The sequence below is a fragment of the Capricornis sumatraensis genome, chromosome 6, assembly GCF_032405125.1.
Source record: "Capricornis sumatraensis isolate serow.1 chromosome 6, serow.2, whole genome shotgun sequence".
In the NCBI taxonomy this organism is placed as follows: Eukaryota; Metazoa; Chordata; class Mammalia; order Artiodactyla; family Bovidae; genus Capricornis; species Capricornis sumatraensis.
This window is the reverse complement of record NC_091074.1, coordinates 58,968,087-58,983,865: the sequence shown is the minus strand read 5'-3', so window position 1 is coordinate 58,983,865 and position 15,779 is coordinate 58,968,087. Positions and strand designations below refer to the sequence as shown.

The 15,779-nt window shown below is 40.4% G+C and overlaps 1 protein-coding gene across 1 annotated transcript in view; it reads left to right on the top strand.

Moving 5' to 3' along the window:
* TRPM6 (transient receptor potential cation channel subfamily M member 6) overlaps positions 1–15,779 on the top strand; it is a 105,364-nt gene that overhangs the window by 7,856 nt on the left and 81,729 nt on the right. Inside the window, exons 5-10 of the mRNA XM_068974221.1 lie at positions 2,458–2,671; positions 7,043–7,167; positions 9,473–9,644; positions 12,066–12,234; positions 13,262–13,385; positions 15,637–15,709. Of these exons, the coding sequence (XP_068830322.1) occupies positions 2,458–2,671; positions 7,043–7,167; positions 9,473–9,644; positions 12,066–12,234; positions 13,262–13,385; positions 15,637–15,709 (877 nt within the window). The remainder of the gene's footprint in view (positions 1–2,457; positions 2,672–7,042; positions 7,168–9,472; positions 9,645–12,065; positions 12,235–13,261; positions 13,386–15,636; positions 15,710–15,779) is intronic.

Below are 15,779 nucleotides of genomic sequence, written 5' to 3'. Positions count from 1 at the left end.
AACAATGCGAATCAGCAACAGTTTTAATAGTGGCATAATAGTAAGGTTTCATAATATAATTGTATACTAGTCTACATTTCTGATTACTAATCCTCTTGCACCTAACTTTGTGCATTGAGTTTTCCTTCAGTTGACAAGAAAACTGTCCTCGGAAGCTAACTTTCACAGAACTCTTTATGTGATTTTTCCCATAAGTTTTTGTCTTCTTCCTTTTGTTTTATGTTGGTTCATAATCATCATCATTTACTCATTTTTTTCAGTCCATTCAGCAGATCTTTATGGTTCAATCCCTTGGTGGGGAAGATCCCTGGAGAAGGAAATGGCAACCCACTCCAGTACTCTTGCCTGGAAAATCCCATGGACCGAGGAGCCTGATAGGCTACAATCTATGGGGTTGCGAAAAGTCAGACATGACTGAGCCACTTGACTTCACTTCATTTCATAGTTTGCTATGCCGCAAAGACCACATGTTCTGTGTACTAACATTGCTTACAGTCTAGTGAGGGAAACAGGAAATGAACATACGATTACTACAGACAGTGTAGATGTTATGAAAGGGGAGTGCAGGGTTCTTTGAGAGAATGAAAAGCAAACTCCTGTTTTTCTTGGGTTGGGTGTGCCTGTCAGGGAAGCCATCTGAGAGTAGGGATGGCTATGCTGAGATGGGAAAGGTGAGAGAGGCAGAAGGGTAACACCACTCTAGGCATGAAGAATAACTTGTACGAGGGCCAAGGGGGAATAGGGTATATTTAGGAAAGCTGAAAGCATAGTCAGACAGATCTCCTGATCACTAATACGTTTTATGCTTAGCAGTAGGCTCCTGTTACCTATTCTGTGCCTGAATGCATTTGACCTCTCAGAAGAGGAGCAGCTGTCCTTATACTTCAGCCTGGAATTGAACTTCAGTCTTAGGGTGCATAGCAGGAGAGCTTGTGAGAGCTGGTTACTCATCCCTCTGGCTGCATTTGCCTTCCCAGTTGTTAGCCCTCCCACCTCCTTCCACAGAGAATTGGAGGTGAGTTAGTTATAAAGGAGGAGGAGGGGAAGGTAAGAGTAGTTAATCCTTAGCATCGTCTTTGGTTGGTTTTTGGAAGAAAAGACTCTGCTGCTGATAATTTAGTTAATGAAAGGTGTTTATCCTGAAATCTCAAGAAGTATCTTCTAGGACTAAAAGTACTTAATGGTTGAAAGAGAGTGCAACCTGGGAGAAAGAGTTGCGATAGAAGGAGAACTAACCCGGAGCTGCTTCTCCGCCTTTATTTATTACTTGGAGCAACATAAACCATTGCACAAAGGTCCAATGCTATTTGTATACATGATAAAGCCATGGTAACTCAGTTTCCTCACTTGTAAATTGAATCCTAGTTACCCTTAGATTCTTTCTACTATTCAATACATTCTGTGATGGCTTGTACCATCCTCATGTTCAGAATTCCTAATATTTTAACTATGAAATAAAGGGATTATGTTTTAAGAATTTCAAAGGTGAAGACAATTGTTTTAAATTTTAAAGGTGAAGACCATTGTTTTAAATCACTATTACATTCTGGAGGATCATGTGATAATTCCTATTTGCATATCTATGGCGATCTCTACCTGTGGTTATAGGTTCATGGTTTCTTGTAGCTCTTATCCTATAAATCTGACTTATTCTTGCTGTTGGTTGGCTCACACTCATCTCAATATGATTTTAACAATCTGTAAGTGGCTGCATTGGCTGGGAAAAGAAAACCAGTCATACACTTTTTAATTTTGGGTAAAATGACAAGTGATTCTGAGACTGTCTGATTTCGTCTCTCTCTCTTTTTTTTTTTTTTTTTTTGGTTATATTGACCCTTTTGTGAAAAGTGTATATTTTAGGGAAAAAAAGTTTTTGGAGAGATTTTATATATATATATATGTGTGTGTATATATAAATAATGTCATTAGAATGTAAAATTTGAAATAAATATACATGTTCCTGGATCTTAATTTAAATTATGCAAACATGTAAGTATATGCATCTCAAGGGATGTATGATAATTGTCCATAGTGGATGAAAGAAATATGCACATATGTGAAATGACCAAGTAAATTAAGAAAAGCCATAACATTTATGAAAAGCCTCATTTCACTTATTTCTAAACAATTTTTAAAAATGGGTTTGCTGGAGTAATGGTTTTTGCCAGTTTGACATTTTTCTGCCTCACCTCAGACCTTCTAGAGAACATTGATGGACCAACGCTAAAAACCAGAGGAAACCTTCCTGCCGTGACTTGTAATTCCCAGAAGGAACTTCAAGGGGGTGTGGGATCCTTTCAAAGTAAATATTTCCATCATAGGAAGATGAACTTTTAAAGAGATTCCAGGCACTTTTCTTTTAAGTTTTGGCATTTCAGTTGCCCTGCTGTGTGCTTATTGTGAATTGGCATGTCTTTTCCACTGTTTTATGTGTACGTGTCTCTGTATATCTTCCAGTATATTAGAACTTCTTATGACACAAAGTTGGATCACCTGTTACATTTAATGTTGAAAGAGTGGAAGATGGAACTGCCAAAGCTGGTAATCTCCGTCCATGGTGGTATCCAGAACTTCAAGATGCCCTCAAAACTTAAAGAGATCTTCAGCCAAGGTTTGGTCAAAGCTGCAGAGACAACAGGAGCATGGATAATAACTGAAGGCATTAATACAGGTAAGGCACATTCCCTGTTTCACTCTTTTCTTTTTTTTTTTTTTCTGTAATTCCTTTTAAAACTGAATCAGACAGTATAGCACTTAAGTTTGCTCTGCAGTGCTCCCAGGAGATATAGGCAGCATGAGGGAGGAAGACTGAAACTGTAGTAACTGGAAAAGAAACCCAGAAGAATCATAGACCTTTCCTGGACTGTGTTTTTACCATTGTTAAAATCTCCTATTTTAATATAACTTTGTAGACTTTTACCAAAGAAAATAGTTTTTCATGAGCTTTGGACTATTGTAAGGTTACAAAGGACATGGACTCCATGCAAGTGTGTAGTGTGTGGGCATAGACATGAGCTAAACTCACCATGGTCACGTTCTCAGCCATTGGAAAGCAGGGACGTGTGCAACAATTGTATTGAGTGTATGGGGCGTGAGGAGATAATTAACTTCATAACCACCTTTTCACATACTATCTCTATCTGAGTCTTATATTCCTTGAAATCTGGCATTCAAAAACTTCATTTAGTAGCCCCTGAACCTCTAACCCGACTCTTTTGCATCAGTTTTTATGAACTGTATGTGTGTAACAGAATCATCTGGAGGCATTACAAAAATACATTGCACAGGCTCTACTCCAAATTAATTAGAGTTTTTCAGGGTGGAACTTCTGAAGGATGTCTAATGTGCAGCTGGGGTTGAGAATTAGTAACTTCACAAACTCCTGTTACCAATCTGTTACTAAGCTATTACAGTTCTAACACCAGTTCCCATGTGACCAGCCAAAGTGTCCTACAATTCAACTCAGTTCTGACAATATTTACCTGGAAACAGCATCAGATCCCACAGGTTTAGGGCTCAGTCCCACAAGACTGTCCTCACTTCAGATGTCAGCCTCAAGTCCAGGTTGTTAACCTGTGCTTCTGACTCTCTGGCTGCAAATCAGGTGGCTCAGACGGTAAAGAGCCTGCATGCAATGTCGGAGACCCAGGTTCTATCCCTGATTTCCCCTGGAGAAGAAAATGGCAACCCACTCCAGTATTCTTGCCTGGAGAATTCCATAGACAGAGGGAGCCTGGTGGGCTATGGTCCATGGAGTCGCAAAGAGTTGGACACAACTGAGTGACTAACACTTTCACACTTTCACTTCCCACTACCCGATCCTTGGGTTTGATGAATTTACTAAAGTAGTTCACAGAATGCAGGAAACCAATTACTCATTAGATTACCAGTTTATCATAGAAGGATGTATCTCAAGAACAGCTAGATAGAAGCGTTGCATAGGACAAGGCACCTGTGGGAAAGGGCACGAAGCTTCTGTGCCTTCCTCCCATGTCCACATGTTTACCCACTTGGAAGCTCTCCAAACCCTGTTTTTTGTTTTGTTTTGTTTTTGCATTTGTTTGTTTGGTTTTTAAGGAGGCTTCATTGTTGTTCTTGTTGTTGTTTAGTCACTGAGTCATGTCCAGCTCTTCTGCAAACCATGGACTGTAGCCTGCTGTAGGCTACAGTCTGTAGCTTACAAACTGTAGGCTGCTCTGTCCATGGGATTTCCCAGGCAAGAACACTGGAGTGGGTTCCCATTTCCTTCTCCAGGGGATCTCCCCAAGCCAGGGGTGGAACCCACATCTCCTGCATTGGCAGGCAGATTCTTTACTACTAAGCCACCTGGGAAACCCATAGGCTTCATTATATGGGCATAATTGATTAGATTATTGGCTATTGATAATTGAAGTCAATATCCAGTTCGTTTACCTTCCCCAGAGGTTGGGGATAGGACTGGAAGTTCCAACCCTCTAATCACAAGGATGGTTGGTTATCCTGGAAACCAACCCACAACAATAGGTTCAAAAACTGTCTCATTAACATAGCAAAACCGTCTGTCACTCTCCCCACTTAGGAAATTCCAGGGTTTTGAGGAGCTCTGTGTCTCTGATAGACTAAATAGTTTTTATTACAAGTCACAATATCACTCCTGTAGCTTTCCATCTTCCCTTTACTTCTCTCTGTTTCTACTTGGGATGTTTTAGCCAGTGTTTCCTATTAAGTTCTGCCCATCCTTTAGGATCGACATTAGATGCTAACATACCCAGGAAGCGCTGTCTATCTCAACTCACTTTTGCTCCTTAATTTCTGTACCATTTATTGCCTGTAGCACCCGTGGCATGTGTGTGTTCTGACATACAGGCTGGGTCAAGATGAGTCTCCCTGACTATGAAGGCAGAGGCCAGGGCCTACACATTTGTCTAAGAAGTGAGCAACAGGTACTAAGATAAGAAATCATTTCTTTTGACTAAAAAGGAAAGCAAGTGATTGAAAAAACAAAGAAAAAATAAAACCAAGGGATTTAGAGCCTGTCACCAATGGGTAACCTCTGGTAATATTTTTTCACATTCTTAAAAGAAAGTGAAGGTTGCAGAGTTCTAAGTCCAGTGTGTAGTACTTATTTTATTTCCAATTAAAAAAAAAGGGGGGGGGGTGGGGTGGGGAAGTTCATTGAGCTCAGGAAAAGGTGAACTTGGTCATAGTTTTTTTCTTTGAATAGCTAACTATGTCACGTGCTTTACTTACTGCCTTTTTAAAATTTATTATTTTAGGTTAGGGTCAATTAAGCAAATAAAATAGTGTGAAAACTATTGCTATAGTTCATATGAACAAAAGAAATGAGATATCTTTGGAGCTTCCTTAAACAATAACCAGGGTCTGACTTGATTCAAGCACAGCTCCTTAGGGCCTGACTACACAAGAAGTGGTCCCTGGACCAGTAACATCAGCATCACCGAGGAGCCTGATGGTAACCCAGATATCAGGCTCCCCAGATGAGCGGGATAAAAAAACTGCATTTTGATAACATCCCCAGATGATTCTTGAAAGTGAAAGTTGCTCAGTTATGTCTGACTTTTTGTGACCCCATGGACTATACAATCCATGGAATTCTCCAGACCAGAATACTGAAGTGAGTAGCCTTTCCCTTCTCCAGGGGATCTTCCCAGTCCAGGGATTGAACCCAGGCCTCCCACATTGCAGGTGCATTCTTTACCAGCTGAGCCACCAGAGAAGCCCAGGCATACTGGAGTGGGTAGCCTATTCATTCTCCAGCAGATCATCCATCTTACTCAAGGATGAAAGATGAGTAAGATATGGCCCCTGGGTTTAGTGATGAAGTGGGTAACTGTGATAAACAGACAATAAATGACTAACCAAAAATTGATGCTGAATGGGCCATAGTTGAGATACAAAGAAAGTGTTTGGGAGTAAAAGGAAGAGAAAGACAAATTCCATTTCCAGCTGGGAAACCTGAGAAAAAGGCTTGGTAGAGGATGTATACTCTTCCCTTGAGAAAAGGCTAGAAAGAAGCATTCTAGGCCAAGGTGGCAGTTCAAGGCCGGGAACACAGCTGGAGATTAAGGCACGTGCAGAGAGTGGTGATACACCTACTAGCTGGATGTGCCTTGTGGCAGAGCACAGGAACAGCCAAGAGAGACTGGAGCCACATTGGGTACCATGCTATTTGGGCTGAGGTTTTATTCTCTGTGTAGCAGGGAGCCCTCAGAAGATTTTTGAACAGAAGAATGAATAGGGAATGATATTGTCCGATCAGGTTTTACGGAGTCTTAGCAGGTAATATGTATTAAGATCACATGTGGGCCGCTGAAAAACTGTCACCACCACATGCTGGTTCAGTTCAGTTCAGTTCAGTTGCTCAGTCGTGTCCGACTTTTTGCGACCCCATGAATCGCAGCATGCCAGGCCTCCCTGTCCATCACCAACTCCCAGAGCACTCAGACTCACGTACATGCTGGTAATCCACGCCAAACCTATGGATCCGAATCTCTGTTGGTACTGATATATGTTCTGTGGTCCAGAACCCCGGTTTTAGAAGATGACTGGGAAAACTGCAAAAGATTGGCTGGAGGGGAGGATGCCAGAGAAGAAAATGATTAAAGTGCTGTGCTTCAGATGCACGCAATGTGCAGGGTTTTTGCTTTTTTTTTTTTCCTATGCTAATGACACATACAGAGTCAGATTCTACTTAAAAAGAGTAAGTGGTGTAATGTATTTGCAATTAAAAGGCAGGTTAAGCCAATCTCAAAAGGCTACATAGTGCATTATTCCAACTATATGACATTCTGGAAGAGGCAAAACTATAGAGACGATAAAAAGATCAGTGGTTATCAAGGACTGGGGAGAATGAAGGATGAATAGACAGAGTACAGAGGATTTTGAGGACAGTGAAACTATTATGTTTGTAATTCCTGTGTGCCAGCAACTTTCCCTGATAATAGTCTTTTGCATATACGTGTCAATTATTCTCTTTCTGGCAATTGCAGTGTTTTGTGTGATTTGTGAGTTAAAGTTTGACTTCTAACCTGGTTGCTCATAGGTGTGTCCAAACATGTTGGGGATGCCCTGAAAGCCCACTCGTCACAGTCCTTGAGAAAAATCTGGACAGTTGGAATCCCTCCTTGGGGTGTCATTGAGAACCGGAAAGATCTTATTGGGAGAGATGTAAGTAGACAATTCTTTCATAGTAAAAGGAAATAAACATATATCCACTTGCCAGCTTAGCACTATACCTGGATACCTGTAGACATCTTCAGTGTAATATGCCCCAAACCAATTCCTGACTTCATGCTACCTATCTTACCCTGTCTTAGAAAGTGACAATCTTACCTGCAGTTGCTCAGGCCCCAAACCCCGCACTAAGCCTGAAATGCTCTCTGCTCATGCCTCAAACCTAATCCCCTGGGTAATTGTAATAGCTTTCCCAACTCTCATCCGTGGCTTCCCAGGTGGCACTAGAGATAGAGAACCTCCTGCCAATCAATGCAGGAGACATAAGAGATGGGGGTTCAATCCTTGGGTTGGGAGGATCCCCTGGAGGAGGAAATGGCAACCCACTCCAGCATTCTTGCCTGGAAAATCCCTATGAACAGAGGAGCCTGGCAGGCTACAGCCCATAGTGTCGCAAAGAGTCAGACTTAGCGACATAGCACGCACTATATATAAACCAGATAACTAGTGAGAAACTACTGTATAGCCCAGGGAACTCTACTCATTGCTCTGAGGTGACCTAAAAGGGAAGGGAAGCTAAAGAAGAGGGAATATGTGTATATAGCTTATTCACTTACTATATAGCAGAAACTAATACCACATTGAAAAGCTACTGTATTCCAATAAAAACTAAAAAAACGAAACAAAACAACTATATCTTGAAAAAAAAGTGACTCATTGACTTCCAGAAAGATGATAACAATTTCCATTCCTAACAACAGGGCATGAGGATGCCCATTTTTCTGTACCATTCCTGGCTTCAGAGATATTCTGGCTTTTTAGAAAACATTGCTTTTCTGATAGGTATAAATTAATACCTAATTGTTCTTAAGTACATTTCTCTGATTACTAGTGAGGTTCCACATCTTTTCATGTGGTTTCTGGACACTTTTAAGCATAGCTAAAAATGTTGAAAGACCTTTTATAATTCATTTTAGCATTTTTGTTTGCTATTTTGCTGCATTTCCCAGATTTTAATTTGTATTATTTATGAAATCTTTCCATATATAAGAAAATGTGTTAAATCTATCAATCATTTTCTTTTTGGCTTCTAGCCTCAGTGTCATGCTTAGGAATTGTAAAGGTAACTTTTAAAGACTAATGTTTTAACATTTATGGTATTTTTTATATCCTTTATTTCTTTAACACCTCGCAGCAACCCTCTGCTATAGGAATCGTTAATATCACTTACACATGAGGAAAATGAGCCTGAGAAAGGAAGCAGGTATTACCCAGATTTAAAATTAGAAAGCAGAAGAGTTTAGCCTTAAACTAGGACTGTTAGACTCTAAACACAGTTGCCCCTCCCTGTTTGTGGATTCTGCATCTGAAGAGTCAACCAACACTGGATCCCCAGGATTCAACCGACCGTGGATCTGGAGGATATGAAAGTCGACTGTATTATGCCATTTTATCTGAGGGATCCGAGCATCCGTGGGCTTAGTATCCATGAGTAGTCCTGGAACTAACCCCCCACGGATACCAAATGACTGTGCTGTGCTTTCCTCCCTGGAAACAAATAAGAATTGGAGTAGTTTATGGAAGAATCAGTAAATATTAATAAGGGGCTTCACTAGTAGCTCAGATGGTAAAGAATCTGCCTGCAATGCAGGAGACCCAGGTTCAATCCCTGGGTTGGGAAGATCTCCTGGAGAAGGGAATGGCAACCCCCTCTAGTATTCTTGCCTGGTGAATTTCATGGATCTGGGTAATTTATACTGAATGTGGATACATCTCCATTTACTCTTCACTTCATTTGGGATACTAGAAACATAAATCAGTGTCCAGATATTATTCTGAAATAGATCTATTTAAAGGCATAGCTTCTGAATACTGATGTGCTCTGCGTATCAGTGCAGATCCTTGAACTGTTTTTTCAATGATCTGAGACAAAGTAAGTAGAGAAACTGAAAATAAATATTTGGAAGCATTTTTAGCAATGTAACAGTGCTGTGACTCCAAGCATATGGTAAGTGTTCTCATGTTGCTGTGTGTGCGAGTGTCATTGAACTTGTGTCACGAGTCTAATGTAGCACAAGCTGCAGACTAGTCATGCACTATAGGACTACATATCCATCCTTAGAAAAATAAAAAGTAAAGGAACTCAGATTGAGTCTTCACTGCAGATAGTCTGAGAGGCACTGCTCTTAGTAGCTAGTAGTACTTTTTGGCGTGGACCGGAACTCTGTAGTGCACAAACAGGCCTTTGGAGCAGTCGGCCCAGGAAGGACCTCTGACCCTTTTTCTTGCTATCTTGCAGGTAGTGTGCCTGTACCAGACTCTGGGAAACCCCCTCAGCAAGCTCACAACACTCAACTGCATGCACTCCCACTTTATCCTGTCTGATGATGGCACTGTGGGCAAGTATGGCAATGAGATGAAGCTCAGGAGGAACTTGGAAAAGTACCTCTCTCTGCAGAAGATACATAGTTGTGAGTACCCATGGGGCCTCAGCCGACAGGTCCTGTCTAGGGGCACTGCTGTGGAGAGGTCCAACTGGCTTCTTGTAGTCCTTGGTAAACCCTTGATACTGAGAGAGAACGTTTATCCAAAAAAAGGCTGACTCATAAAGTTGCTGTAGAAATCCTTGGGTTCATCCATATGAAATGTGGCCAATGTCAGTTCCTGTGCTGTAGGCCTCTGAGGATGGAAAGCATAGGATTGGGTGACTCTGCATGTCTTCATAATCCAAGTCTTGGAGAAGAGTGCCCTTTCCTGGGATGCCTATTCTAGGAGGTTTTCATCTGGAGCTATAATGTGCTTAAACTGAGAGTCAGGAGTAGAGTCAGCTCTCTCATGAGATTTATAAGCAAGAACTTCACAGTTGTTTTCCTTTTATAACAAATTTAATTAGTTGCATCAATAAGATTCTTTTTGTAGAAAATAATAATAAATATATTTATTTTTGTGGAGATTAGTTATTGCTTCAAGAAAGATGTCCCTAACTGAAATTGAATTATTTTTCTCTCTCCTGCAAAATACCCTTACTGATTTCTTTTTCTAATGATAAAAGTATTATATACTCTCATATTCAGATAAATAAAGAAAACATAGAAAGAAGGGATAGCCCTCTATAATCTTACTATGAAAAATAACCATTGTTAACTTTTTCATCTGTACAATTTCAGAAGAACATATCCCTTCTGATATGGAAGGCTATCCCTTTCTTCTCCAAATAAAAACCTAGAATTTGAATTTAGTTTTTATAAGATGATGTTATAAGAAGATTATGCCTATCAATTGGTACATCTTAGGTCTGATTTTTAGTGACAAGAAGAAAGTAATAAGGAGGTGGAGTTATGTAGAAAAGGAAAGGAAGTGAAATATTAAAAACAATGGGTTAAGAGGCCCACTCCTATCATTTGTAGAGTCAGGACAAGGTGCACATGGAAACCCACGTACTGTTTGTTTAAATATTTAAAAGTTTTAAATCAAGCTAACAAACACAAATAACAAGATTAAAAACATAATAAAATAATGTTTAATCCTTTTACCTTTGTGTATATAGCTGGAAGGCAAGATTTGAGGTTAGAGTCCTGGATTCTGGGGAGTATAAAGCGAAATCATGGAGGTGAAGCAGAACCAGCACCTCGGTCCCTGGTTTACAGGTCACTCTCTGCTTCTCTTCCTTGCTTTGGCTCAATCTCATAATGTCTGGGCCTGACATAGATGTTGTCACCTAGACACCCCAATCTATATGTCCAAGCCCTACTCCCCCCAAATCCTCTTGCTTTGACAAGTACATCCCTGGGGCAGAGGCTCAAGCAGCCCCTGGAATCAAGAATTTTGGAGTCTAGTACAGTCCAGTGTAGGACAGGGAGCACAGGCTTCCCTTGAACCTTGACCCTGTAGACTCCTCACTGTGAGGGGAAGGGCTTGGCCAGAGGAGGGCGTGGTAGAACCCGGAACCCAGAGCGAAGTCCTCTGTTGCTCAGGTGTGGGCATGGTGTTGCCCGCCAGTTTTCCTTCTTTTTGGGGAAAAAAAATTGATTTAAATATTAAATATATCAATACACATGTGATGTAAAAGATAAATCAAAGAACAAGCCTATAAACAGTCAACATTTCCCCAAATCTTCCCCTCCCTTCACTATTAATAATTTGATGTATATCATCCCAGAGTTTTCTGGTTATTTATGTAAATATAAAAACATGTTGTACATATAGGTATGTATATATGTATACATAAAATATATACCTATATATATAGTTTTAAAATTTTAAATAGGGTTTTAAATAGGATCATACTGGACATATCAATCTGTAACTTTTGTTTGCTTAAGATCTTCAAAAAGAATGACTCCACAGTCTTTCCTTTTTTGTCTTCCTTACTTTAATAAAGCAATATGTAGTTTGACACGAAAGCCAACTAGTGAAAAATGGAATACGTTGAAATATAAAAGTCTTTGAGGTTTACCCATCCCATTCTGTTCTTAGAAGTAACCACTATTAAAAGTTGATTGAACTGTCAACAGCTTGATCATTTTTTTGAGGTGAGTGATGGATACATTGGGATCCATTATATCATTCTGTTTTCTTTGACGTATGTTTGAAAATTTCCACAATAAAAAGTTAATTTCTTGAAGACTACTACTTATTATTATTTTTTAATTACCGAAAGCCTTTAGATACCTTTTTAACTGGGAGAAGATACTCTAACCATATTTGTGGCTACTTTTATTTAAAGTCCAAGCTTCTGACTTGGCCTTGAACTAAGTAAACCTGAGTCACAGAAGAGAATGACTAGTTCAAATAAGGAATATACGCGGTAATTGAAAGGCTTGTGTCTGGAAATTGGCATTGCTGATAGCGTCCCTTTGTAACAATTTGATACTGTTTGTCATCTGAAATAGGCTCTGGACAAGGCGTGCCCGTGGTGGGGCTGGTGGTGGAAGGTGGCCCCAATGTCATCCTCTCAGTGTGGGAGACTGTGAAAGACAAAGACCCGGTGGTGGTGTGCGAAGGCACAGGCAGGGCAGCTGACCTCCTGGCCTTCACCCACAAACACTTAGCAGACGAAGGGTGAGCTGTTGAGCCTTCATTTCTAAAACTGTGCTGACTCTTTCCTCTTGCTAAGCTCTGCTCTCATGTGGGATGGATATCCTTAGAGGACAGGGACCGGAATTCTCTGGATATCTTGGAGGATGGGTTGAGACTGGAATTCATTTTTCAGTGATTTTTGTGTTTATTAAAGCAACACCAAAATGCCCTCCAGTGATGCAAGTTACCGCTTCTTTAGCTGTAGAATGGCTTGCATCTACAAAGGACTTTGAACCTTGTCTGAGCTTAGGGAAAACATATCCAGGGGGAGTGAAGGAGAAGACCACTATGGTAGTCACTTTCGAATTCAATTGCTGTCAGTAAGTATAGCAGAAATTAGAGAAATGATAACCTGATATTTTTGTAGCATATGTTGTACTTAGTTGAGGTTTTAATTCTTTCTTCTTTTCAAAATGGGAGTTTTTTTTAAGCCATCCCTAAACCCAGTGTGATTCTTTCAATTTCAAAAGCACGGTACTTCTGCCGCATGAGTAAATACAGGGCCCAGGAACTGAAATGTTGACCCCGCTCATTTGCTTAAAAAACATTCATTCACTTTAAGCTCTGATGACTTTTCCCTTACCGTTTTTCTCCCCTTTCAGCCCCATTTCCACCCTCTACCCCCTTCCTCTTTGGTTATACCCCTCTCTTTCCTGAAGTTACCCTAGACAAGTGATTCTTACATGATTGGAGTGTCAGATTCTTTAAGGATACCATGCCCATAATTTCTGGAGATTCACAGCCCCTTGGAAATCTGTCAGCTCAAAAACCTGCCCCAAGTGCTTTCTTCCCAGGGGCATGGCATATGAGTCCATCCTTGTTTTAATGTTCAGCCTTCTCCTCATGCCGGTGCTCCGCTTTGCTTCCTCCCACTCACTTGTCTCTTGACACAACTGTCCACAGACACCTCCGTCGCGTGGACAGACGCAGTGATGCTGTACTTGTGCTGAACTGTTGGCTTGCCCCCCTCTCGATCGTGCCGAGTCACGGCCGTCTCTCTCTCTCCCAGGACCCTGCGTCCTCAGGTGAAGGAGGAGATCATTTGCATGATGCAGAGCACCTTCAACTTTAGCCTTAAGCAGTCCAGGCACCTTTTCCAGATCCTGATGGAGTGCATGGTGCACAGGGATTCTGTGAGTATCATGAGCTGACGACTTGACCAACTTAGAAACTGCTAATGTTCAACAGGGGGCTTCCCTGATGGCTTAGAGCTGAAGAATTTGCTTGCAGTGCAGGAGACACAGGAGACTTGGCTTCAATCCCTGGGCCGGGAAGATCCCCTGGAGGAGTGCACGGCAGCCCACTCCAGTATTCTTGCCTGGAGAATCCCGGGGATGGAGGAGCCTGGTGGGCTACGGTCCCTGGGGTCACAAAGAATCAGATATGGCTGAACTGCTGAGCATGAGCACTAGTGAATGTTCAACAATTGTGACATTTATTTTCACACTTTTTTTTTTTTTCCATTTCTAACTTGGTTGTATATAGTGCTACAGTACTTGACTTTTTGTTCCCTCCTTCTCTGGAACCATGCTTCAGATTCCTAATGGTACTTGGGAAAAAGAACTTAGATAATGTAACAGTATTACAGGAAAGTGATTGAATTTAGTGAAAATTACAAGTGAATATTTTCGGAGGGTAAAGGAACAGCTTCCTGCCTTAAATAAACTCAAGGTTGCTGGCTTAGATGACCGTTTCTCAATATCCTCAGTATGTCCTGCAGGAATCACTGGAGATGCACTGGATAGTGAAAATGTGAGAATGTACTCTCAGCTGGAAGATGGAGGCCACAAACTATGGACTATGAACATGATACAGATTCAGGAGATTTTAATCTTTTAGGGCATTTTGATCAAAATTTTTTATCAGTGACTTGGATGATAAGTAGCTGACAGTTACATTAAATATGCAGCTATATTATGATTCACAGTGATCTTTCCAGAATTTGAAGGGTGGACCAAATTATACAAGATTTTGGTACAATTAAAGCATTTGGCCCCAAAAAACCAGTCGAGCAAGTTCAGTCTAAACTAGACATGGCTAAACAGATGTGAAAGCCCTTTGGGATTTTAGCTGACCTAATAATAACAAAAACAGCAACCATGTCTACAGTTAGCAGTGTGCTTTCAATATATGTATTTTTTTCCAATAATTTTTTTTACATGAAATATCCCCATGAGTGAGTTCAGTATGGCAGTGATTGTTTATTTCAGTTTCAGAGATAATGAACTAAAGACTAGAGACTTTAATCGGTTCGCCCAGAGGCATGCAGTTATGAAATAGTAGAACTGGGGCTCAGGGTTGAAATCTTGTATATGATCTACCACATTTTATATTCCCCACAATGTCAGTAGGTAAAGAAAAGGACATGTTAAAGCCCTTATACTTGCCTCTTCCTGTCATCAAGGAGAGTAACCAGGGAGTGGTGTAATAATCAAGAAGAAACAAGTGGAGGCAGCTAAGGGTTTACACATTGGTGAAATTAGGTCCTGAACTCCTATACAGTTGAGGGTTGATTTTAATCATGGACATGGAGGGGCTGTTAGGTAGAGAGGCTCTTTGTGTAAATTGTAGAAACATAGTTTTTCTGTCTTTATGAGACCTCAGAGATTAGTTAGTGAGTTCCTCTCTTCTTGTGGGTGAGGAACCCAAGATGCAGTGGCTTTATAATATTTACCCAAGACTGACTAGTTAGTGGCATATCTCAGATTGGACCTTGCCAGTCTCGGCTCTTTTTTGATGAACGGCTCCCTCTACTATATATTTTCATTTGGAAAGACTGAGATACATGCATTAACAGGAGAAGGCCTATTATAATCATAAAAATGTTCTTATTTGTCTTAAAAAAATGAGTCACATGCCAGGTTGCATGTGACTTTGATATTGTACAGGTTTTCTGTGGTATCTATTGTACCTGCTCACTGGGTGTGTTGTAAGTGCCTCATTTATCTTATGACAAGTCGTTGAGTATTCATTTCTCATTAAAAAGCAAAAGCCTTCATTTCTAAAGCTAGGTGACTGGAAGGAAGGCTCTCACTTTGTATCCTTTCAAAATGACGAATAGTTTGCTTCACATGAGGAATTGACCCTGAGTTTCTATTATGGCATATGAATAGTAAATTAATGAAGTAATGTTCTTTCATGCATGTTTCCTCTAAGATACTTGGAATTTTTCTAATTTTTCACCCCCTTCATGTGTGCAATTCTGCATTACCCTACTTAAAAGTTTTCCCTCTTATTAGTGAAAAAAAGAATTTTTTTAACTGTGTGATTTTTGATATTAATAAAGAATGTTTCACTTAATTCATTAGTACAAAAGCAAATTTTTGAAAGCATTCCTTTGCTAGTTCTCAAAATGTATGGCTTTCTGTTTTTCAACTATTACAGATTACCATCTTTGATGCTGATTCTGAGGAGTCACAGGACCTTGATTTAGCAATCCTAACAGCTCTGCTAAAGGGTGAGTGTCTAAATAAGGTTATGCTTGTTCTTTTCCCTCTTTTCATACTCATGGCACTTTGTGCTTTTTA